We start from the raw sequence: 24,731 nt of genomic DNA, 5'->3' as shown, positions 1-24,731 counted from the left end.
TTTTAGAGCCTCGGAGGGGGCGGGGCTTAACGGGGCGCTGACGTAACAGCAGTGAAAGTGTTTGAGCCCAGTGTAAACACACACTCACCTCTGATAAAAGAAAAAAGGAGGAGGATTAATGAAGTGAACTGTTTTTGTCACCGTGACTAAACCGGAACGAGTCAAACTTCTGTGTACGTGAAGTTTCATTCTGATGGAACTGAACGCTGATTTTGCTCCTGTTTTTCCTCGTTTGTTATGCATGCCTGTTGCACGTGGTGGCATCCCACTGTAAAAAAGATGGCTCTTCAAGGTAATAGCAACAGTTCTATTCAGAATCACGAGTTTTTTTTAAATGGTTCTGTATAGCACCAAAAGGGTTCTTCTATTATTACGATTTCCACATACAACAAACCATCAATCTGTAGAACCATTTAAGCATGAAATGGTTCTGTAACTCATGGTTCTAAACAGAAAATCTGTTTTTGTCTAAATCTAGAGACACCAAGATTCCCACACTTTTGTCTATGTACTCTCTGAGTAACTCATGTTTTAATCGAAAGTAGGTTTAACTACAAAATAGTTGGTTTCATACAGTGCAGTTACAATTGAAAAGACGTAATTTTGTAATTCAGTAACTTTTTTGTACACATTTGAAGACTGAACTCACACACGAGGGACATGACTGTGATATTTTGACCCAAATTGACTTCAAATTAGCTCAGTGCATTTAGCAACCATTTCACACATTAAAGTGTTATCACTGCTAAACTGTTCTTTCCTGCTAAAAAAAAATAACACATCCAAATATTCATGGCCAGGACCTAAAAATGTAGTTGGAGAAACACATTACCCCGTGATATAACATTAAGGAATTTTCAAACAGGCCAAGAACCATTAAACTGTACCTCCAGCAAGTAATACCTGTTCCACACATTCTATTTTCCATGCTTAACAGTCTGGTGTAATGGCCTTCCCAATTATGTTTTAATTATTCTATGAACCAGAGTTGAATGCCTTTAAATTATTATACATCACCTGTACACATTTAAAAACATTGCTACAATCCATAATCCTTCTCAAGTTATTCTACTTTTTTATATTACTGTGATGTTTTTTATTTTTTATATTACTAAGATGTGTATTACTGTACTGATAGCAGAGCAGTTATCTTTGTGGTGACGGTTTGTTGTTCATGAAGCTTGTGGTTCATTCACGTGACAGTTGTGATGTGCACATGTTCAGGGCACAGGTTTGTTCACTGTAATGACACATACGAATGACTTACCCATGCAAATGTGAACAAATTTGAGGGCCCAGATCTATGCAAAAAATTGAGAAATGAGCCTTGTAATATGAGTATAGCCTAAGGTCACGTGAGCCACTTCAGCTGCTTTACAACCGTGTTGTTTCTGAAGTAACAGTATTTGAATATAGTCGACTTACAATAACAATGGACTGTTTTACATCTTTAGTTCATGTAAGTTCCCTGGTCATATTATCTAAAATTGTATCCTACATTAACTAATAAGATCATGTTTCACCTCCCACCCCCATTAATGAACACTGAGCTAGCTGACTTTAATTAAGAAACTCTATATTCTTCTCTCTCCCACTCAGCACCTGTAAGTGGACCACATAAAAGACTAAGATGCATTTGTGATGGGGTATTGGATGATGTCAGTGTAGACTTAAGTAAAATTGTTAGCCTTTCTAAAAAAAACAAATGCCCCCAAATACTCTGTTCATGAACTGATGCTTACAGTGATACCTCTGTTTCTCACAAATCACACACATCCAGTGTTTTTAACTTTTACAAAATATTACACCATGTATACTGCACTTTAGAGTAAACGTGTGAAATTGCACCCCCTGTCTGCAAAGTAACAATGATCTCATGTGAAATTAATGTGCAGGTAGCATATCTACAGCTTGTTTAAACAGTCACTTCTGATAAAGATGAAGGCTACAATCTCTCACATGACCATTCCCACCACAACAGAGAGACCCCAGTTTCATTTAAAAGGGCATGACACCATTTGGATACATTTCCAACTTTTTATTGAATATTAAGGTAAATATTTCACATTAATACAGGCTACATAAAGTAGAGCCACTATACGACATGAAATTTACTCTCATTTTAACCCTTTTTCAGTATGTAAACAATTATACATGTATTTACCACTCTAAAAGGTCTGATTTCTCTCTTTATGTAATCATCTAGTTCTTGGCCGAGTATAAATAGCGCACTGTCCTATTGAGCCCTGCAGACCAAGAACACTTTATGTGGGGCTTAAATGTCAAAATGGCTATACTACTCAGAGAATGTATCCTGTTGCACAGGCAATCGATTTGTTCATAGACAGTGGTAAACACGTTAAAGCCCACACTGGATTCTTTCTTTTTAGTTAGGCACATCAAAGGTGTCCGTCTCTCGAATTTCATAACTTTTTTTATACTTTTTTTTTTAAGGGGACACTCCTAGGTTAACATTTTGGTAATTATGTAATTATCTTGTTCTTTAACGTGTATTTCTTGTTACTGCTCCTATGCCTCTCAGTCTCTAGGTGTGTGTTTAGTTGACATGATTCAGATGCACATTTCCCACGTGCGGGGCCCAAGTCCCAGGCCAGACCTGAAACGACAAGGTTTCAACAGTCAGAAGAGGCAACATCTATACAAAGAACTGTAATTTCAAGACACCTCAGAGAAGAACAACAGGTCTAGAATTAGCTTTCTTGATGTCAGTACATATAGACAGATTGTTCAATGCGAAAAAAGCATAACAGACAGAGAAAGAACACACTTGCTCCTGTTTTCATTGGCCACAACAGAGAGCAAGGATGCTCAGAACAGTTACCTGCTGTGGGTCTGAATTCTCAGCCGAGCTGGGGACGACTTTCAGGATGGGGTTCCAGGCAGGGTCAGTGGTGTGGAGTCCGTTGTACATGGGGCCTCCAGGACCCTCAGCCATCTGAGGGTGAGGAGGGATCATTGTGCCACCATACATTGACATCGGTAACCCCTAAACAAAATGAACAGAGACCACAAAAAATTCTGAATTACTGAACTCTGATAAGCAAAAGTGACAAATTACAAGAATACAGTTTTTATTTGAAAAACTGCAGTTATTAAAACCTCTCTACCTGGTTAATAATAACAAATATATGTTCAAAGAAATATTTGTAGCTATAGAACACTACCAGACTGGGAACTTTACAGCTATTCCTGATGTAGCACTCAAACCTTAGGGAAATCCATGAAGTTAGTGGGCATGGGCTGGTGGAAGGTGTTAGAAGGAGCTACAATTCCGGTGTCATCTCGCTCCATAGCCTGATGCTGGGAGAAGGCTGACTGCTCTTGCAGCTGCTGGTGCATCATAGGCCCTCCCATCAGGGGTTGAGACCAGCCTGACATCGCCTCTGTGGAGAGAACAGTCGAACACGTTCTTTTACCCCAAATACAAGCCACTATGCAGGTACAGGTATATGAAAATATGCACAACAGACTTGGTCAAAGCTCCGCTAAATACACAGTTGTGGACTAATTTATATTTTTCCTCCCATTTCCTCTCATGTCACTCACCAGAGGCACTGCCCACTCCGAAAGACCAGATGCCACCCTGCCCGACCGGCGGCGTGTAACTGGTGGGCAGCATGGTGTGGTTGACGGAGCCTGTCTGCCGGATGCGAGCCAGGCGCTCAGTGCCAATGGGCGGGGGCACTTTACGATCCTGCTGGCTGGAGCTGCTGGGCTTGGCCTGGATCAGGGCAGGGGTCACGGTGGATGTGCACAGAGGGGAGGATGCTCCAGATGACACAGACGGCACCGGAGACTCACCTAAATAAGACAAACATTGGTTGCATGCGCCTGTCCAAAAAAAAAAAAATGGTTGCATGTCATATTTGGAATGAAAATGTAGAATGGCGGTTATTTACTTATTCTCGTACAAGATGTAGAGGCGCTCCAAGGATGAGGGGAGAAGTGCTGACGGCTGAAAGAGGGCGTTCCGACAGGAGCCGGACCCTGCAGGAACACAGGGCTGGCTGACATGCTTGTGGCAAAGCTGGTGAGCGCGGTAGAAGAAGAGATGGAATTGCCTATGGGATCCATTGGGTGCATTCCTAATAAACCAAGAGACTCCAAGTTACATAGACATTACAACTGCTTGGCAATGTTGAAAGAAGTAAGTTTAAATAAATCATAATGATGCTAGCCAGATTGTCTAGATATTACGGCTTTAAATTCATTTTTAGGTCTTAGACACTTACCGATGGGGCTAGACACTATTCTTTGGGAGGGGCAGCGATACCCTGGTGCCTTTGAGCCATCAGGAGGGGGCATGTTGCTCTCCATCTGTCCCATCCCTCCCATGTAGGCAGGTGGTGCACTGTAGGGCTGTTCCTGTGGAGTGCGTGTGGGAAGATGACATGCCCCCCACACCTGGTTGTTGCCCACCTGGTTGCTGTCAAAGATGCTGCTGAAGTGATTGAAAAGAGCTGCAGGGCCAAAATTTGGAGGCAGCTGAGCTTTCCCACCGTGGAGAGGCAACTGGGAGCCATTCATCATGCCCATCGTTGAGGACATCTGCAGGGAGGGGGGTGGCATGCTGGCAGCAGCCAGACTGGGTTGAGGAGGCTGCTGCTGCTGTTGCTGCTGCTTGAGAGGTTCCTGTGTTGTGCCTGGAGGCACAAACACAGACTGCTCCGGCAAAGGGGCTCCAGGTGCCATGGCGTAGTAGGGAGCTGGAGGCGGCATTCGGGGTGACACCCCAGGTGCAGCTGGCGTGGTGTAGTGAGGTAAGGTGCTGCTGGTGTTGGTGAGGGTGCTGCTGCAGGTTGGTGGCGCCGAACGAGAGACCGGTAGAGTGGTGCTGGGCTGGGCTGTGGAGGAGGAGCTAGGCTCTGTGCTGGAGGTGAAGGGCAGGGGCAGCTGCGGTCTACTATCTGGCTGCATGGGCAGCGAAGGCTGTGCCGATGGAGATGCAGGGAAGTGCAAGGGAGCCAAGGGGCTGGGGCCCTCACAAGCAGCACCAGAAACAGGAACTGCCAGGTCTGCCGGCTTCTCTTTAGCGGGCGTGCCAGCAGCAGCAGGCTCTGGCTTGGGGGCTGGGGGATGCTGTGAAGGTGGGGCAATTGGGGCAGGCGGAGGTGGAGGGGTCGTGGAAGTGGTGGGAGCACAGCTGATGGGAACAGGTGGGGCCTGTGCAGTAGAAGAACTACTAGCTGTGGTGGCAACGGCAGGTGCAACACCAGACTTGGGGTCAGCAGAGAAAAGCTGTTTCCTGACTGAGGTGGGTGTGGGTGTGTTGGAGGGTGCAGTGTTGGTGGGTGAGGCAGTGGAGCCAGGGGCGACAGTAGCAGTAGACGCTGGAGTAGCGTGCTCGGTGGTAGCAGGGGCAGAGTTAGAAGGTCGTGGGGCAGCACTGCCAGTGTGTTTGGGTGAGCTGTTAGCACTGCCAGGGCTTACAGGACGTACAGGGAATGGGCCCCAAGTGTTGGGTGAGGGCGAGAAGGTGCCGCCGAACTGTGCCATGGGCAGACGGGGGTGACGGATCTGGTGCATGGTCTGAGCTGCCAACAGGGCCAGCTGGGGGTGCGTGTAGGCCAGTGGAGGCAAAGAGACGAAAGGAGGTCTGACACCAGGTGCCATGTTTTTGCCCATTTTGCCAGCCTGCTGAGCAGTAGAGTTGGAGGAGGACTGGAAGGACACGCTGGAGGAGGGCACAACTGACGGCAAGCCTTTTGAAGTGGCTGCAGTGGTGCTGGTGGCTCCTGTGGAAGTGGTGTAGGTGGAGCCAATTTTGGTGTTGGTGCCAGGCTGACGAATGTGGTTCCGAGGAATCAGGTCTTCCAGCTCTTTGGCAGGGTCCTGAATTAGCGCATTGATCAACTGAACAGCGTGCCGTGTGGATTCCGTGCCACCTCTGAAAAACAGTGAACAAAGTGTGTAAGGGACAGTATGTAGAAGACCTAAGCACACACTAACGTCAAACTAACGTCAAACATATATGATCAAACTACAAAATAAATAAAGTAAAAACAATTTGCACCTGATAGTGATCATTCTCTCGCCATTCTTGTCCTTCTGTTTGTCAACATCTATGTGTGCACCTGTCACGTCCTGAATGGCTGTAATATTGCAGCCACCTCGGCCCATGATCCGAGACACCACAGAGGCTGGGACTGAGAGCTTCTTTGACCTAAAAAAATTAATAAATAAATTCTAAGCAATTTTTCTAATCGCCTTAATGTAATAGAGAAGGAGGGAAAGAACAACTCACATTTTTCATTACTTCCCTTCTTTTATGCCACTTACCTCCGGACAACCTCTTTCCATCCCTCCTCTCTCTTCTGGCCCCTCTTGGGGCTGGTGAGGTTCATTTTGCTGTTGGGTGAGGTGACTGGCAGTGAAATGGTCTTGAGTGAAGAGGGCAGGGAATTGGAAGGCAGGTCACTAATGACCTCATGAGCTCTGTAAGGGAAAAAAAAAATTACACGATTAGACAGAAGTAATCAAACACACTATTGAAAAGTAATAAATGCATACTGTAATGCACTTGCCAAAAAAGCACCTTCAACAGTAGCCATACTTTGAGGGGGAAAACTGGTGATACTGTAATTTTAATCACTAAAAATAAACTAATGTTTAACATTGTTTGCCCTTTGAAATGTTCTAGGCTTGCTGCTACCGTGATATGACTTCTCTTGTAAGAATCCATTTTGACCCCAACTGTGCAACTATCAGTAGAGGATCTACTGTGCAATGGTGAAATAGCTCTTACTTCTGTTGTGGTTTAGAGATGGACACGGTGACTTTCTCCTCCCGAGAGGTGGACAGCGATAGACCCTGCCTCTTTTCAGTCAAAGGTTGAGGTTGGCTGGAACTTGTAGGTGCCGAGGAGGACGATGAGGAGGACGATGAGGAGGGCAGGTCAGCCAGCTCCTGGCTTTTACTGCCATTGCTGCTCTCACTGTTGCAATCAGTGCTGTCCAGGTTGTCCGAGTCACTGGTGCCCCCCGGTGCCCCACCGCCTCGAGGTTCCCCATGGATCTTGTTTTTGTCGGCCTTCTGCTGAGCCAATGCCACCTGAGGATCCTGTAGGATGATGGGCTCACTGGGTGAGTCCCTGGTCTTGTTCTTTTTATTCTTGCGGTTGGTACTAGGTGTGGTGGCCACATTGGCGCGCTTCTTGCCAAAGGCATTGGTGAAGGTGGTGGAGGTTGCAGAGATGCCAATGGTGGTGGTAGTAGTGGCGCTAGGGGGCTCAATGGGGACGTCCACCTCTGCCAAAGCAGACATAAAAGGAGTAATAAGCAGTGGTACTTAAGAGTACACTATAAATAAGAAAATATTAGCGAAAGTAATAGAAGAAATACAGAAGAATTTAGAAAAAGCAAAATAATCTACATACCTTCAGCAGAGTCCTCTTTCTGGTCCTGTGTCTCAGAAAACACATCCTTCACTTTTGCCTCTTCTTCTAGCTTCTTCTTCTGCTCCTCCTTCTTTTTCTTGCGCTTCTCTTTGCGCTTCTCTCTCTTTGCCGCCAGAGCTTGTTTTTTACTTTCTTCACGGGACTGTCGTCAAACAAGGGAATAAAATAAACAATCAGTTTTACCCAATACAACCTAATTTCACCTTCCATAAACCAAAGTGCTCCAAGCATGAACTGGTGGAAAGGCTGCTATGACAAGTAAATGTATGCTTTAGTGCAGGGGTGACACTTGGAGTTGAGGGCCACACTGGTCAAAGGGGCCGCATCAATATATCCAAGCACTTGCCATTAATATGATCCATTTTAATTCATTGTATAATGTTTACTGAAGTGACAATTAATGACCGGCCTTTTTGTATTGTATGACTGCAGAAAACAAGTTTGTTATTACTTTGTAGCACTATAACTTTAGAACAATAAACATTGTGCAGATAAACTGTTAAAGCATCCTGTTGACATTTACTAATTATCTGTTCAACAAACTCTGAAGTGACAGTCAAAAAGCATCTATAAAAACCTCTCATGAAAACTGCAAGATGAGCCACTATATTGTCTGAGCTCTCGTCTACTGCAATTGAAAAACAAATGATTTTACTCCCTCCTTCAACTGCCTGTCTAAGTCTGTGACACTGTCCACTACAGTTTGTCTTGACAAACTTGTATTGGTAAAAAGCCTGTTGTTTGTCAGGGCACACCAGTGCAGCTGCCATTAACGTGCACATTTTAACGAACTCAGCTTCAGAATAAGCCACAGTAATTTATTGAGCAATTATAAAACTAGGCTTCACAGCTGCATGAATCATACTTTCTGAGAGCTGCAGTTAGTTTGTTTATATATCTGTCCATAGTAATCTGGTCACACATTTACCATGATTTGGTTTCATAGTGCCTTTAAATGTTAAATTCTTTGGGTGAGGTTGCTGGGAATAATTTCTTCAAATGAGTTTGTAGTTTATTTTCTAGAAGAAATACGCTGTTGTCCCTTTCTCCTGGAACACTCGGCATTCAGAATCCACCTGGCGTTACTTGAACAAAGACCTTCCTCATCGCACAAAGCTGCTAGCTTGAATTTGTCCTTTATGAGGGACTAAAACTGCACCAAGAATGGCAAAAAGGACCAAATTAGTAACTGAATCTGGGCAACGATAAAAGTTACTATGTTTACCACGAGACCTGTCTTTGACTCATTACTGCATATGTTTTGCACCCCTGCTTTAGTGGGTATGATGTGGCTATACACCCTCATTGTTGGAACATTACGTCTAAGCAGAGTGTCTGAAGCTACAACAAACCTTTTCAAGATCAAGTTCCTTGAGCAGAATGCTGGCATTCTTGTTAGCCTCAGCAGCCTGCTGGTCTTTGGCTTTGACAATGGTCTCCATGCACTGATGACACTTCTTCAGCACCTCCTGGGAGCAAAACACAGATCAGTTGAATGTTTATACCAAACACAACCCACAAGCTATAAACTGAACCCATTAAGTCCAAAATAACGCTTCAGTCCACACCTTGTCTGTGATGGTGGCAATGTATCTCATGCACTCAATATCAGAGGGGAACTGATTAACCTCCTTCACCAAGTACTGGACCACTTTCACATGTCCCTAAAAATGAAAGAATAAAAAAATTAACAAGGGGCTAAGCCTCAGTCTTAGAGCGCAGTAAACCTCCACTTCCACTGTGACGTACTACTCAAATATTATTTTATATTTACAGTGGGGGAAAAAAAGCATTAATTTTCACAACTGATCATAATTCTAAGACCGGGGTCAAACATCCAATGTGCTCACCTTACGGAATGCTGCCATGAGAGGCGTTATCTTACGGTTGTCCGCTGCATCCACATCAGCTCCGGCTTGCACTAGAAGCTGCACTACATCAAAATGGCCCCCATTTGCAGCCAGCCACAGAGGAGTGTTCCCCTTCTTATTACGTACGTCGATGTGAGCCCCTCTATTGGAAGACAGGAAAGAGCGACGTGATCTCTGCAATGCTCATCACACAGTTCTGACTATCCAAGCATGTAGTTTTAGAGACAGCATATTGTTATAAGTGCTACTACTTACCTATTAATGAGGAGCTCACAAAACTTGTAGTGGCCCTTGTCTGCAGCGATGGTCAAGGCAGTGTCACGGGATGAGGGGACAGGAGGGGCATTGACATCTGCACCTTTATCCAGCAGCACGCGGCCCACCTCAGCATAGCCACCGGACGCAGCTTCCATAAGAGGGGTGAGCCCCGTCTGAGACAAAGGATCAGAATTACTCCAGAGAGCAAAGCAAAACACAAACGCACTAGGGATGTAATTTCATAGTTTTACAGAATTAGTGTTTGACACAAGGTGAACTCACAAATGAACATAATGAAACATCCCTGCTTTCCTAAACAGGCTTATTCATAATAAGAACATTGAGTAATGTTTACATGCACTTAATAATCGGATTTCTGCAGTCATCTGACTATTCAAGTGGTCATGTAAAACAACATACTCCGATTTCCTAGATAAGATTAAGGCCTGGAAATCGGATAAAGAGAGCTAGATTTTAGCTCAGCAATCAGGTTTTTGAGTCCATGTACACCTTTTCTCTGATTTCTTTCATTTTTCTCAGTTGTGCATGTGTGAAAACAGACCACTGCCCTGGAAATAGCGTTTTACATAGTACCCACGATATGGCAACGGAACACTTTTGAAGAGATGCTGGAACCAACTACATGCTTGATGAAATGATGAAACGACGAAACACTTTGAATATTGTTAATTTTCTAGATGATGTATTTATAAATTTTCTGCTAAAATTACCCCATATTTGAAAACAGCATTACATTGACGCCACATCTTATTTTGTGAGTTTATTGGCTGGTTGCAAAGCTAAAAATTTAACCTAACTAATGTAGACCCAGAGTTTTCCAGTATCTTATTAACCAAGTGCATGTAACGCATTGAACAGATTACTGACAAATATCTGATTTTCTGTTACTGACAAATATCTGATTTTCAGTACCTAAGTCCGATGAGAAAAAAGGTGTGATCTGAATGAAAAACAAGCTCTTTGAAGGTAACTGACCTTGGCACGGTGCTCTACATTAGCCTTGCGGTCCAACAGCAAGCTGACCACTTCGGCCCTGCCCTGGAAGCAGGCCAGCGTTAGCGCTGTGTTGCGATTGGTCTCAATCTGAGCATTGATGTCAGAGCCCATGTCCAGCAGCAACTTCACTGCAGGTACATGGCCGTTCATGGCCGCCAGCATTAGAGGAGAGATTCCCAGCTTGCTGCCCGTCCTAGAATGGTCAAAAAGACAAGCAGAGATATTAGTGAAAAGACATGAGAAAAGCCATTTCTAAAGTGACAGAAGATCACACCTCAAAAGATACTTCAGGGGAAAATGGGTGAGTATAAATGGATAAATTATTTGACCTAGAGTTAATCTCAGCTCCAGCGTTGAGGAGGATCTTGATTATATTGACGTAGCCTCCTGAGGCGGCTAGGCTAAGTGGGGTATAGTCAGACACGTTACGGTGCTCCTTGTTAGCGCCACGGAGCAGCAATAGTTCCACCACCTGTGGAGAAGGAGCCAGAGGTTAAATATACTGTCTAAAGAACCATCCTGAGTAACCAAAGGAAGTAGCCACAGCTATAATATAGCAAGCTCCCCTACAGTTATTTTATGTTGTCTCGTATGCAAGAAAACAGAGAAATTATGGATGCTATGAGCAGCTTTATAAACGCACCTCTTGCCTGCCACCCGAGCAGGCCAGGGAGAGAGGTGTGTCTTTGGTCCTCTCGGACTGAGCCTCGATGTCTCCTCCTTTGTCCAGGAGGATCTCAACAACGCCAACATGACCCGCAGTAGCAGCCAGGATCAGAGGAGTGAATCCTGTGGACAGAAAACAAAGAAATTTTCAGATTTTGCTTTGGCTCCTTATGGTCGGAATGGTCGGAATGTTGACTTACCTTTCTTGTCCCGGTGCTCGATGTTGGCCCCGCGCGCAATGAGCACTGACACCAGCTCCTCATGGCCGCCTGCGCATGCCAGAGTCAGAGCAGTGTCATGATTGCTCTCCGTCTGAGGGGTGAGAAGTAACAATAAAAATAATGCCATGAGTACAATGCAGTTCTATGCCTAGTCTCATTTTACATTTTCTCATGTCCAAAAGTGTCTAGACACCCCTTGCAAATTAGTGAATTCAGCTACTTAAAGGTGCACCAACTGTTGACACATGCACTGAAACAGTGTACACATTGCTGGTATAACTGGCATTAAAAAAATAAATAAATAAAAAAAAAGGCTTTGCCATAGAATGGAACACTCTCGAGAAAATGCACGTGTCTGCGGTCACCATGCCCAATGCCAAGCATCAACTAGAGAGGTATAAAGCTTGAGTCACTGACTGAAATGTTGGGCTGCTGGGGCACTGCTAATGCAGAACTAATCATCCACTGTCACTGCCTGACCTCACTAATGGTCTTGTGGCTGAATGTAAAATCCTCACAGCAATGTTCCAACGTCTACTGAAGAGGCTTCATAGAACAGTGATAGCTGTATAGCTGTTACTGCAGCTATCCCTAATAATACCCTTGATTTCAGACGAAAGGCTGTATGAGGAGTGTCTATAAAGTTCTGGATGTGTAGTGTAAATCTGTCAAAGATTATAACCTTGGAAATTATTTATTCTCCAAACTTTGAAGCATCCAGCACCGATATCTTTTCAGTGCACATCTTTTTAGCAGCAGAGCATGTGCTGTTTGATTAGGTGAGCTCAGAGCTTACGTGTGCATCGATGTCTACGGACGGGTAGAGCGGGAGCATGGAGGGTGGAGTGACAGTGTTGATGGGCGTCTGTGTTGTGGGCTGAGGTATAGGTGAGGTCGTAGTGTTTAACATAGGCACTCTGCTGCTCACTGCTGCAGACAAGAGAAAAGATTGTCATGAATGTCAAGACATTATCAAAAGAAAAACAAAACCATCAGTCAAAACAAGTCTTTTTTTTTTTTTAGAATACCATTAAATTACAGTGAGCCTGCCATTTCCGATGACTGTTCAAATCCAAGAAGCTCAAAGGCTCAACAACTGTCAGCTCACCTGCCATGATGTCATCCAGCGTGTCTGTAAGCGTCTGTGCGGGAGTGGCCACCATGAGGCCATCAGGCGCCTGTGCAAGGAGACCGGGCCCCAGGCCTGACAGCGGCTGGCCCAACATGACCCTCTGCAGATCCGGGCTGCTGCTGCCTGGGTACTCGGCACTGCCGAAGTCTGTGGACTGCTGTGCTGCCAGGGGCTGAATGGGAACGAAGCTGGTCTGCAAAGGGGGAGGCGTGGGGCCCTGCAAGCCATGTGGCTGAGGAGGTGGCGGAGGCGGTAGCTGTGCTGACTCTCGATACAGAATGGTGTCCACCTGTGGCAACTCTGTGTAGTCTCTATCTTCTTCATCCTCATCCTCATCATCTTCATCATCGTCCTCCTCTTCGTCATCCGCGGGGGCAGGTTGGTGGTCCTCCTCATCGTGGTTACCCTCGCCGTCAGTGCTGGAGCCCAGCTGCGTGGCCTGGAGTGGCAGGGGGGTGCCGGGCGCCTCCACCCCTGCCGCCTGGCCCGGCTCCTCCTTGATCCCCTTAGCCTCCATGTACTCTTTGGTGAACTGCTGCTGCGTCTTGAGCTGCAGCTGCCGCTCCACCTTCTGCAACTCCTTCAAGATCTTTTTCTTCTTCTGTACCTGCTCCTCGCGGCTCTTCTTCAGCTCCTCAATCTTGTCTTTGGTGAGCGGCTCGCCCTGGATCAGCTCTAGTGACTGCAGCTGGGCTTTCTCGATTGCGCTGATGCGCTGGCCAAGCTCGTTCAGCTTTCCTTCTGTCTCCTCCACAATGCACTCCAGCGGCTGGTAAGGGTGAAAGGGTGGCAGCAGGTCAGCATCCAGCCCCCCTGTAGCCACCGTGTTGCCCTGCAGAGAGCTCAGCCTCTGCTTGGACATACCTGATCAGCAGAAAATATAATGAGGTGAGAATTTCATCATTAAGCTTGCACAGCACATAACAGGAATATGACATTTGATGTGTAGTGTCAAAAACCTCCAAGTTTGTTTCCACAGCTTAATATTTTGGCTGAAGAACAAAGATAAATAACCTTTGTTTGTGACCGGCGGTGGCGTGGCAATAGTGGAGGGCACTCTGTCTGGCTCCTGAGGGGGTACGACCATGGCTAGGGCTTGGAATGGGACTCTAGGAGCCTGTGGATATGAAAAATACATTTTCAGGATTTGACAGGTAAGTGAAATGGAGTGTGTGTAACGCTTGTGTCTGCTAGTAATTTTATGGCATAATGAGAATGCTGCTCTTTACCTGCGATGTGTCGTGGGAGGGGGGCGTGAGCTGGGACAGGTCTGGTGCAGGGACCGACAAAATGTTGTTTGGGTAGTCTAGCAGGTAAGACACTACGTTCGTGTGACCACCCTTAGCAGCTTCAATCAGCATTGTGGAGCCATCCTGGTTGTAAGAGATCAAAGACAAATCAGCACCTGAGACAGGTGGACAGCCTGGTAAAGAAACTTGCTAACAAACACAGAGCAAAGCTCACAAAGAAAGAACATTAATCAAGTACAGTATAGTGTAGCCTGAAGACAAAGATCATTAAATGAATTTCTACTGCCCAGGAGTCCATAGACACAAACTATGAAGTTATGTGAAGAGAATTTCTCCAGTTGAGTATTTTAGCTCAGAAAAAGTCTTCATCCAAGTACCACAATCTATCTGCATCGGTTAACACAATTACCCACCTTCAGTCTGTGAGTGGGGTCTGCACCATGAGCCAGCAGCAGCTCCACCACGGCCAGGTGGCCTCCGGCACAGGCCAGAGACACCACAGTGTGATCGTTGTTGGCCGTAGCTCTGTTCACATTAGCACCTGTATAAGACAAGAAAATGGCTAATTAGAGGAAGATAAACAGCAAATTAAGTGTACGTGCATAGACGTGCACATAAGTGGTGTTACAATAATTATATACAAACACACACACACACACACAGCAGTCCATTTTTGCCCCATGATTTTGTAAATCTGACACCATGTCACCTATTTGATAGATCGAGTAGAGTCATGCGTTTTCAATGCCAATGGTGTAAGGGTCTATACTGAAGGGCTACATTTATTGTGTAACAGAGGAGGAAAATACAATGCTTAGAACACTTGCATGTATTTAATTCTTACTAAAAGTTACTGCGCAGTAAGTGTTTATGTATGAAAATTTAATGAGGTATATTGTTACAGTTGACAAACAGTAAATTTATGGATCTCATCAGACACTAACCTTTACTGATTAAGAACTGTACAGTGCAGAGGTGTCCTGCTCTGGCTGCTTTCATCAGTGGCGTCCTTCCACCTTCTGACTCATGTTCCTTGAAAGCAAAAAGAGTTACAGAAAGTCAAAAATAGCTCTGACAATACAAAACCAGCACAAAAGGCTCAAACCAGGTCAGCCCCTGTCTGAAGCAGCACATCAGCCACATCTGTATGTCCGTTTTCACAGGCATACGTCAAGGCTGTGTCCCCCGTGGCTGTGGTGGCATGGACGTTAGCTCCTGAGTAGAGAGCAACACACGACCCTTATGTACGCTCAATGACAAAAACAACTCCGCATTGAAAATGTAATCGTTTGCGTGTGTGTGTATATATATATATATATATATATATATATATATATATATATATATATATATATATATATATATATATATATATATACACACACACATACACACACAGAGTCAGCCCTCTTTCACCAATGATCCTTCAATGGTCAGGACCCCCACTGAACAGGTATAATTTGGGTAGTGGATCATTTTCAGCACTGCCGTGACACTGATGTGGTGGTGGCATATTAGTGTGTGTTGCGCTGGTATGAGTGGATTAGGCGCTGCACTGCTACTGCAGTTTTTTGTCCACACTATTAGACACTCACACTTTGTTGGTCCACCTTGCAGATATAAAGTCAGAGATGACAGCTCATCTGCACAGTTTGTGTTGGTCATCCTCCAGCCACAGGATGCTGTCTGCTGGATATTTTTGGTTGTTGGACACTGAGGTGTTTAAAAACTCCAGCAGCACTGCTGTAACTGATCCACTCATACCAGCACACACTAACAAGCCACCACTACGTCAGTGTCACTACAGTGCTGAGAATATTCCACCCACCCAAATAATACCTGCTCTGCGGTGGTCCTGTGGGGACCCTGACCGTTGAAAAACAGGGTGAAAGGGCTAAATGGACAAAGACTGTAGATATAAGGTAGTGTTCCTAATAAAGTGTTCGATGAGTGTATGTGTGAAACAAATATGACCAAGATGTCTCACCAGCAGCAAGCAGGTACTTGACCAGCTCCAGATGCCCCTCCTGTGCGGCCTCCATGAGAGGAGTGGAGCAGCCAAGCTCAATGTCCGCTCCAGCTTTGATGAGGAAATCCGCCACCTCCAAGAAGCCACCACAGCAGGCCAGAGTCAGGGCAGTCTCCTGCGTCTCCTCTGTCTGAGCATTGATGTTGGCGCCTACGCACAGCACACCAGTGATAACTTTAGTTACTTCAAAATAACATGCCTAAATCTATGAGAACAAATAGAGAAAATGTTAAAATGAAACTAGAACAATGACAGTTGAAAAACTACTACGTAGAAAACGTGCCTAAAAGTTTAAGCCAGGACTAAATTAATAAGTTGTTTTTTGTTTTTGTTTTTTTCTTTTAAATGGCTACAAAAATTTTGCAGGCAGAATCAGAGGAATTAATAGGCCACACATTTTAAACAATGTGCTACATATTGTACATGCACGTACAGTATGTGCATTGTATGTATATTGCAGCCAGTAAATAAATCATCGGAACATTTGCTTCATTCAATATACACAACCACCAAGTCATACACCAATGTGTGTAAGAAGCAAATCACTTGTAACTTTTATTTTTTTCATTTTTTTGTCATTGCAGTCTGCAATTTTGCTTTTGCAATTTCCACAAAACCAAATGCAAAGGGCTTTTCTGAGATTAGAAATTCAGAAAGCTAGTAGGCATCAATCCTAATTATACTACCCACAAGATTTCACATCAGATTTGTACTGACACTTCAGTAATGTTTTAGTGCTTCAAACTAGCACTCTTTCATGGGCCTCAGTTTACATCAGCTGCAGATCCATAGTGGACTTGCATGCCTAAAGCATGTTTTCTGGCTCATGTAAGCAATTTTATTGTAAATTTACTATTCAAAAACATATAATAAATAAAATAGTATAATAAAAGTATTTTGTGCTAAATACTTTAGTCTAATTTTAGCTAATATGCAAGTCTATTTCCTCAATCAGACTTCAATTTTCATGGTTACAGTTATGACCAATATGAAAATTTGTTGGCTTAATATTACATTTTGAAGAAAAGACCGTTCAGTGAATCATGGATGTTTCTCCATCAGCCTTAAAGTTTGAACAAAAAGTTTGCTTTTTTTGCTCAGTACTGGTTATATGGAAAATCGTCAATTTTTATTGTTAAATAAAATTTGGATTTAAATATACACCTGCGCATCATGTTATAAAAGAGCATAGAGATAATGCTGACAATCTAGACTGCAGATAATCTGACATTAGCAACAGAAAGAAATAAGTCTGATTCTACAAAGGTCTGAGAGTCAAGATCAATCTTTCTACCTTGTGCAAGAAGCAGAGCTACCATCTCCTCATGGCCTTCGCGTGCAGCCTCCATGAGAGGAGTGTAGCCCTCATCATTGACCTCCTCCAGGTTGGCCCCTCTCTCAATCAGCAAAGCTGCCAGCTCTACATGTCCTCCACAAGCTGCCAGTGTTAGTGGAGATTCAAACGAATCTGCTGGCATGTTCACCTGCGCACCGCTGTCCAATAGTAACCGTGCCACCTCTACATGACCGTCCTACACAGAACAGAGAAAGAGCACACAAGTTACACTTCAATGGCCGAGAGGCAAGTACTTTCATCTGAGATTTTTTTTGGTACATGTCCGATTCTCATTGGGATATGGCATGAAGGTCTTGGCTCTTGTAGCTAGAAGCTATTCTCAATCCTATCAGGGTTTGTACACTTTTTAAATGGTGGAATTCCATGACTTTTCAATGACGTAAAATGAAATCTCCATGGTAAACATTTAGCATAGTGCTGGGTGAGCTGGGTGATATATAATCTATACCAGAACATGATACTGACATACTATTTCCTGTTTTAGTGATACTTTTAGCAAGATATTTGATAGACGTTTAATTTTGTGCACTTTTCTTATGGTATGTAGTCCTTGATTGATTACATTTTAAGTATTTTTCTTAAAATCCATAAAATAAAGGAAACTCAGGAAGCACAAGTTCATTAACTTTATTAAAGTTTAATACCACCTGACAGCATGATACTGTGATGTTTGAAAATACCACAATATTGAATTTTATCAGTAACCAGCCAGCACCAATTTAAAATATAGACAGCTGTACTGAGAGGAAAAATTGTACAGTAACTAAATATAAATTTAAATATTATTAGCTAGTAAGTCAAAGTAATACAAATATTATTATTATATATTAATAATAATAATAATTATATATATATATATATATATATATATATACACACACACACACACACACACACAGATAGATTAGTCCCATCGAAATCCGCAATGTCAGTGACTTTTGACACAACTTTTACAGTAGTTAGGAGAAGGATGTAAAAAGAATCATTTCACCACTCTGAGTACCCAGAGGACAACAAAGACTGTATAAAATCAAATCAACAAGAGTATCTCAGCAATTAGCCCATATTTTTTTAATGTAGCTGCAATATGTGACGGTAATTTGGCCGCCGCGCTTGCGTCATTTCAGGCGTGCTCATCCTCACACCACCTACAATGCTTCAAGTATAATCCTAGCTTGACTCACAGTGAGGAAGGTACACATGCAGGTTCTGAGTGAGAACAGTAGCGGTGTGCTTTTCCTCTTTCATTTGGATTGTTAATCTGTGTTTTCCAGTGTTCGAATGCCAAAACATCTTCCACAACACGCACGTCCTGAACATTACACCTTTGCTAGCCGAGATTCATATTAAACATTTTAGTAAAGCTAGTCCATGTGCAAATACAGTGGTCTCAGAGCTTTCTGCAATCTAGACTCGTCAGTGCTTCAAATGTGATGAGATGACACCGCATGGGGGGAAAAGTCCAAGAAATTCCAGCACTTATTATTTTCTGGAAATAATAAAAACCAAATGGAGAACCAAATTTCTATATTCCATGACTTTTTCAGGATTGTATGAGGACTGTATGAACCCTGTCCTGCACATGATAGCCCTTTAATATGTGCCCTCATACACATATTTGTGGCACTGCCAAGAAAAGAACAGCAAAAACGGTTCTCCACAGCATTTAGATGTGGAACGCACACAATACCAAGTAAATCAGGAGAAATTTTCTTCCACTACAATCTGAGTACACAAATGAATATGGCATGCCAAACCTACAGTTTAAGGAAAAGTGGTGCAGAGCAAAAACATGTATGCATGTTTGAGCGTAGTCCCACAGGGCCAGATGTAACCTTGTAACAAAAATACATGTCTGAGGACAACAATATAGGAATTTCACTTAAATGTGGGGGGACTTACAAGGGATATGAATGAACTTGGTTTGAAATCTCTATTAATCCAAGGCCTTAGAGAAAGCGGAGCACAAAATAGGGGCGGTGACAGGCAAGCTCTGGTGTGACTGTCAACACTGAATGACAGTCAACAATTCTTTAAGAGCTCCCAAGTAAGTAGATGTATGTAGATGCAAGTGACATGTGGAGAACACATCGCCTCTTACATGGGAAAAGCATTATCAAACGAACTTTGGTGGTAGACATCACTGGACAACTGATGAAAGCTAATAAGCTAATGGCGGGTTACCGGTAGCTGTTCATGACCTCTTCCGCTCAAAGTTGAAATGACACAGCCAGAGCAAATGCGCTGTGCAAAATTGTGTGCTACAGTCACACATTCACAGATGTCTAGCAAGGTATTTGCTCGTGTTACCAACTATATATACGGACATTTAAAAAGCAAAGACTGGAGGAATTTGCAGGTGAGTTTTAGAGCCAAGAACTTGTCTCCAGACGTGTGTCCTCGTTACCAGGTCATGTCAAGCACTGTGAGACTAGTTTGAGTAAGAATGGGGAAAAAAAAATAAATAAATAAAAAAAATACAGTATTCCCACCATGCAGGCTTCCATAAGGGCTGTGTGCATCTCGTCTGTCTTGTGCTCCTGGTCAGCCCCTGCCTCCAAGAGAAACCTCACCATGTCCAAGTGCCCTGTATCAAAGCCAGAAGACTCTTATTCTCTGCCTTCATACTTTTTCACAGCTTGTCTACAATTGTGTGCATGTGTACAGTAAAGAACATAGCACTCAATCTACAATGGCTATTCTGGCACCCACCTTTATAGCAGGCCAGCGTGAGTGCACTTTCTTTAAACTCATTGGAGTGTGTGTTGATCCCAGCGCCATACTCCAGGAGGACACGTGCTACCTCCACATGGCCCGCGCTAGCTGCCTCCATCAGAGGTGTGTGGCCATTCTCATTATGATCCTCAATGTTGGCTCCCTCCTTCAGGAGAACTTTGACCACGTCTAGGAAGCCTCCCGCACATGCATATGTGAGCGCAGTGTTACCTAGTAAGTAGGAGAAGAGCAAGAGAGATATGAGCCTAATAAAACCTCAAGGCTTCACTGTGAACTCCACAATGCATAATGCAATCTTTGACAGAAAAATTACTCCCTTCAAATGAAGCAGGATAGGTTAATCTTAAAGAGCTTGCTACTGCACCTGTAGAGGACTGTGCGTTAACGTCCGCTCCATGCATCAGGAGCAGTCTGACGATGTCTACATAACCCCCGCTGGCAGCAGCCATGAGCGGCGTGATGTCTCCTTTGATGCCTCTGTCTTCTACATTAGCATGCATGGCCAGCAAGACCTACAAAAACACAAAATACACAATTTAAATGTGGAGTAAAACTTAACAGGGATACAATCAACATATCCAAATATATAGAATTGAGATCTAATTCAAATAGAAATAGGGTATGACCAAGTACTTATCCACTTTGATGTCAGGAAAGACACAACTAGAGGTTTAGTAATGCTAGGGAGTAGTGCATATGAATGTCGGCAGGGTAACAGCACCACAAAAGAGCAGTGTGTGTGCATAACGGAGGCAGTGTGTGGACCCTACCTGTGCGAGTTCATAGTATCCAGCGGAGCAGGCCAGACACAGCAAGCTCTCTCCCTCTTCTGTGTGCTCATTGACGCTGCGGCCCTCGTCCAGCAGCTTCCTCACCGCGTTCACATCTCCATCGGAGCAGGCCTCAGCCAGACTACGGCTAAAAATAACCAGACTGCTACAATTACTGCGACTGTGCAGGCGAAGCTAAGCTAGCTACACTGACTGGATCCTCCAGGAATCACATATGCCTCTATGAATTATGATACAGAATAAGTAGCTCAGCTAAGTTTCAGGGTTAATTAATGCATAGTGTATAGCTCACTAAGTATACTGTAACAGCACATACAAAACAAGATATACTTCATTAAAGGGCCCATATCATGGAAAACGGGATTTTCTTAAATGACAGAGGTCGATGTATTGTGTAAACTATGTTTAAGTTTCAAAACCCTGTGCCATGCACAGTCTATTACAGTCAAAATATGGAAACTAAGCTGTGAAAACAGCCTGTTTTGAAGGTCACAAAAACATACATCTGCCTATTTAGCCTACAGCAGTTTAGCTCCGCCCATTCACATTGAAGTTAATGAGTGTTTTTAAAACAGGCACAATAAAGGACATCCAATCAGAAAAGAGATCATTTTCCTATATCAGTCTTAAAGCCAGCTAAAACAGCCTGTTCAAAAAAATAAATAAATAAATAAAAAACACACAAACAAAATATAGGCCCTTTAAGCGTTTGTAAAAACTAGGTGAAGAACAACTACAGAAAGTATGTACACTTAACTATGATGTGGGCATGTGAGAGAAGATGCCTACTTGTCTGCCTGGCTGGCGTTGAGTGTGTTTTCTGCCCTCATGCGGGTGAGGGCGGCGGCGGCCTCGTCTAGCGCACAGCTCACTGATGACGTCAGGCGGCGGAGCACCTCGGGATCTGCGAAGGCTTTGCCATCGGCAGTGGAGAGTTTACCAATGCCTGCAGTGTCCAGCCACACACCAGCAATACACAGCATCCAAGGCCAAAGGCATCCGCAGTTAGTGCAGGCCCAAGTCACACACGCACAAACACACAAGAAGACACACACCGTGATTAGGCAGGTTCAAACCATGCAGCATGGTGGAGTGCATAAGAATTATGGCAAACTGCACAAAATAACTGACTTTGGTGGCTACCTAAGGTGGACTTCAGAATTCACAAATGGTCTTAATTTCTGCGTGGTATAGTTAAATTCACACCAGAGTTCTCGACTTTGTACAGTCCAGCCTATTGCAAAACTACACCCTAAACACTAAGGTTTTTATTGTACATAAATATGAGAAAGGAAACAGCAGCTTACCAAACCTGTGCATCAGAATGTGACCGGGTTATGGAAACAACTGTCCTACCAGTTGTTAAAGCTACATCTCAAGCTTCTTAAAAGGTGTCATCGTTCAACATAATTACAAATACAACCTGAAGCCGGAAGGGAGCTGCAACTACACAAGGCACAGCAAGAGCATCTTCATGCATCTTTATGTATAGGCAACAGCACATACTCCAGTATCATATCGACATCCCATCAGCACTTCAGTTCATTTGATTTAATTCAAATTACAAAAGGATCAAAGGTTTCTGTCAGTTTTTTTAATGAATAGATCCAATAAGAACTTGAGTGTACAACAGCAACATACCACACTGTCTGAGGGGAAAACATGAATGGGAAGATTTGCATATGAACTGTTACTGTTAGTCCTTCCTTTAAAACACCCAAATAGGAAGTCTTCTATAGCTAAACTGACATCAGCTTCAAATCATAGTGTTTTGACAGCCCAATTAATTGGTTATTTTTAAAAATAAAAAGCTATGTTATGTACTTTATTGGTCCTACAAGGGAAATTTGTCATTTTGCTGCCTAACTATGCCCAGTCAGGGAGCAGCACAGCGTCGCCAGCAGAGCAGCACCCGCCTGGGGCAGTGGGGGGTTAAGTGCCTTGCCCAGGGGCACAACCAGGTACACCTAGCCAGTCATGGAATTTGAACCCGCAAACTTCTGGTTGATGGCTCACTTCTCCTACCACATAGGCTACCAGCCACCCCACCAGCTATCTATTCAGAGCATGCCTAACACGCACATAACAAAAATGAAATTATTTCCTGCAGCATTTTAAAGTTACTGGTAGCCAGAACATCAGGGAGGTCAACGGAACTGGATATGCCAACATTAAGCACAGAATAAAATGGTCAACAACAATCAGGCAGCAAAATACTGGATCGGGACATCCCTAACAAGTAATCCATTTAATGGCTTCCAAAAAACATCAGGACTGGGACTTTAAATTAGACAGGGAATGTGCATACAAGAAAAGGAGTGAAAAAAAACCCCAAAACAGCAAGATTAACTGCTACAGGTAACACAAATGGAAAGAATACACACCTGTGTAACATGCCTAAACTGTAAGTAACTTATTAACACTGACTGTAGACAATGAATTGGCCACCACAGTAACAAACTGGATAGGCACATAGAGAAAGAAATCCAAAGACAAAGCAAAGCATTCACAGATAGACAATAATACAGCAAATCTAACAAAACCATATTAAAAGAGACATGGACAAATTCTGCACAGACACAGATGGAGACACAGATACAGGACCATGTACACATACACATATACACACACACACACACACACACACACTCAGAGGCACAGAGTGTGGTTTACTAAAGGCCACTGCTGAGTCATGATGGGAGCTGGTGCTGCTGTATGGAAATCCATTGTTCCTGCTAATCTCCCCTATGCTTCCCCTGCAAGCTAACTGCTCACGGGGCTGGGCTAGCCTGTACCAGTTCACCAGTGCAGAGAGGCAGTCTAACCTACTGAGCCACACCCAACCCAGCACAGCTGAACCTAAAGGTCAGCAACATGTAAAATCACACATCACAGGTTGGGTGAACCTAAAGTATAAAGCATTACACACAAAAGTCACTTCTCCTGCATAAACAACTCTACTTTTCTGTTCTGTACAACACTCCTATGACCCCTAATCTTTCTGTGGGAGGCTGCAGATCATTAACATCTACACCACAGCCTTTGCACCACAGACACACAGGGCAAAAAACACCCTCAAATCAGACCTGCAACAGTAACACAACAGGATGCAAAGCATGTAAAAAATAAACACAGGCTTTGAGGATTTGTGTATGGTTATACTGAGCTACTAGCTCTCATTATACAGATATCTCTCCCTGTCCTTTCACTAACTCTAAAGAGATAGATTACGTTTTGGAGTGTGTTTAAAAGGAAAAAGAAACAACGTACATACACATACTGTTTGCACATACTGCTTGCACATACTGCGTTTGTACACTGTAAACAAAGCACACCTATTAGACCAGAGCCAAACACAAACTTCTGTTAGGCAAAAAGGGCAACCACTCACACAGAGTAAATTTTTTGCAAAAACAAGACAAATTAACGTATTTTAAGATTGAACTGTGGTTCTCGAGTCTTTAACCACGAACCAAAGAAACTAAAGAAACCAAAGAAAACTGATGCTTTTACACAATAGGCTGATATGTTTGGAAAAGCAGCCCACAGAACAGGTGAGTGATGGCATGCAGAGGTGTAAGAACAGTCAACACTGCCGTCTAAAAAGAGGCGGCTGGAGGTGGGCAGAGCGAGAGCTCTCAGTGGGACATACCTGCTGCTTCTAGTAACGCCTCCAACCGGGCCTGTGTTTCTGGATCTACTGTTCTGAGGTCAGCTCCGTCTGCCGCGCTGGACAAAAGCAGCTCTGACGCGGTCTTTAGCACAGGGTTATCCAGGTCCTCCTGGTCTAGGATGAAGGACTCCACCTGCAGGGAAAAGACACAAGGTCACCGCTTTCTGATAAATTTCATCACACACACCACCGGGATAAAGAGGAAAAAAAACCTACAGTTACTGGACAGAACTGATATGTTACACTGCTTTCAATACTTAATACTGCGTTCCATGCAGCATTACTCTTAAATCATAATAATTGCTAAAAATGC

At 43.7% G+C, this 24,731-nt stretch overlaps 1 protein-coding gene across 8 annotated transcripts in view; it reads right to left on the bottom strand.

The window, feature by feature from the left end:
* Window positions 1–2,017: 2,017 nt before the first annotated feature.
* The window catches only part of ankhd1 (ankyrin repeat and KH domain containing 1), a 39,294-nt gene continuing 16,580 nt past the window's right edge, over window positions 2,018–24,731 (bottom strand). The window contains exons 2-34 of one of the 8 annotated variants that reach the window (XM_036589080.1): window positions 24,398–24,551; window positions 21,535–21,691; window positions 20,725–20,872; window positions 20,319–20,466; window positions 19,931–20,164; window positions 19,711–19,805; window positions 17,156–17,393; window positions 15,820–16,011; window positions 14,938–15,047; window positions 14,777–14,864; window positions 14,246–14,373; window positions 13,812–13,955; window positions 13,597–13,699; window positions 12,559–13,446; window positions 12,247–12,380; window positions 11,430–11,541; window positions 11,207–11,352; window positions 10,893–11,035; window positions 10,543–10,756; window positions 9,544–9,719; window positions 9,268–9,430; window positions 8,986–9,081; window positions 8,770–8,886; window positions 7,397–7,559; window positions 6,767–7,268; window positions 6,301–6,456; window positions 6,035–6,184; window positions 4,254–5,908; window positions 3,933–4,106; window positions 3,568–3,822; window positions 3,229–3,404; window positions 2,843–3,007; window positions 2,018–2,617 (exon numbers count right to left, since the gene is read on the bottom strand). In XM_036589080.1, coding sequence (XP_036444973.1) covers window positions 2,558–2,617; window positions 2,843–3,007; window positions 3,229–3,404; window positions 3,568–3,822; window positions 3,933–4,106; window positions 4,254–5,908; window positions 6,035–6,184; window positions 6,301–6,456; window positions 6,767–7,268; window positions 7,397–7,559; window positions 8,770–8,886; window positions 8,986–9,081; window positions 9,268–9,430; window positions 9,544–9,719; window positions 10,543–10,756; window positions 10,893–11,035; window positions 11,207–11,352; window positions 11,430–11,541; window positions 12,247–12,380; window positions 12,559–13,446; window positions 13,597–13,699; window positions 13,812–13,955; window positions 14,246–14,373; window positions 14,777–14,864; window positions 14,938–15,047; window positions 15,820–16,011; window positions 17,156–17,393; window positions 19,711–19,805; window positions 19,931–20,164; window positions 20,319–20,466; window positions 20,725–20,872; window positions 21,535–21,691; window positions 24,398–24,551 — 7,584 coding nt within the window. In that variant the 3' untranslated portion in view covers window positions 2,018–2,557. Of the gene's footprint in view, window positions 2,618–2,842; window positions 3,008–3,228; window positions 3,405–3,567; window positions 3,823–3,920; window positions 4,107–4,253; window positions 5,909–6,034; window positions 6,185–6,300; window positions 6,457–6,766; window positions 7,269–7,396; window positions 7,560–8,769; window positions 8,887–8,985; window positions 9,082–9,267; window positions 9,431–9,543; window positions 9,720–10,542; window positions 10,757–10,892; window positions 11,036–11,206; window positions 11,353–11,429; window positions 11,542–12,246; window positions 12,381–12,558; window positions 13,447–13,596; window positions 13,700–13,811; window positions 13,956–14,245; window positions 14,374–14,776; window positions 14,865–14,937; window positions 15,048–15,819; window positions 16,012–17,155; window positions 17,394–19,710; window positions 19,806–19,930; window positions 20,165–20,318; window positions 20,467–20,724; window positions 20,888–21,534; window positions 21,692–24,397; window positions 24,552–24,731 lie in introns of all 8 variants that reach the window. The other 7 variants (XM_036589072.1, XM_036589073.1, XM_036589075.1 and 4 more) reach the window with 7 other exon arrangements.

Source organism: Colossoma macropomum, unplaced genomic scaffold (genome assembly GCF_904425465.1).
Source record: "Colossoma macropomum unplaced genomic scaffold, Colossoma_macropomum, whole genome shotgun sequence".
NCBI classification, from domain to species: Eukaryota; Metazoa; Chordata; class Actinopteri; order Characiformes; family Serrasalmidae; genus Colossoma; species Colossoma macropomum.
The sequence above is the reverse complement of the archived record's forward strand: the minus strand, read 5'-3'. Positions and strand labels throughout refer to the sequence as shown.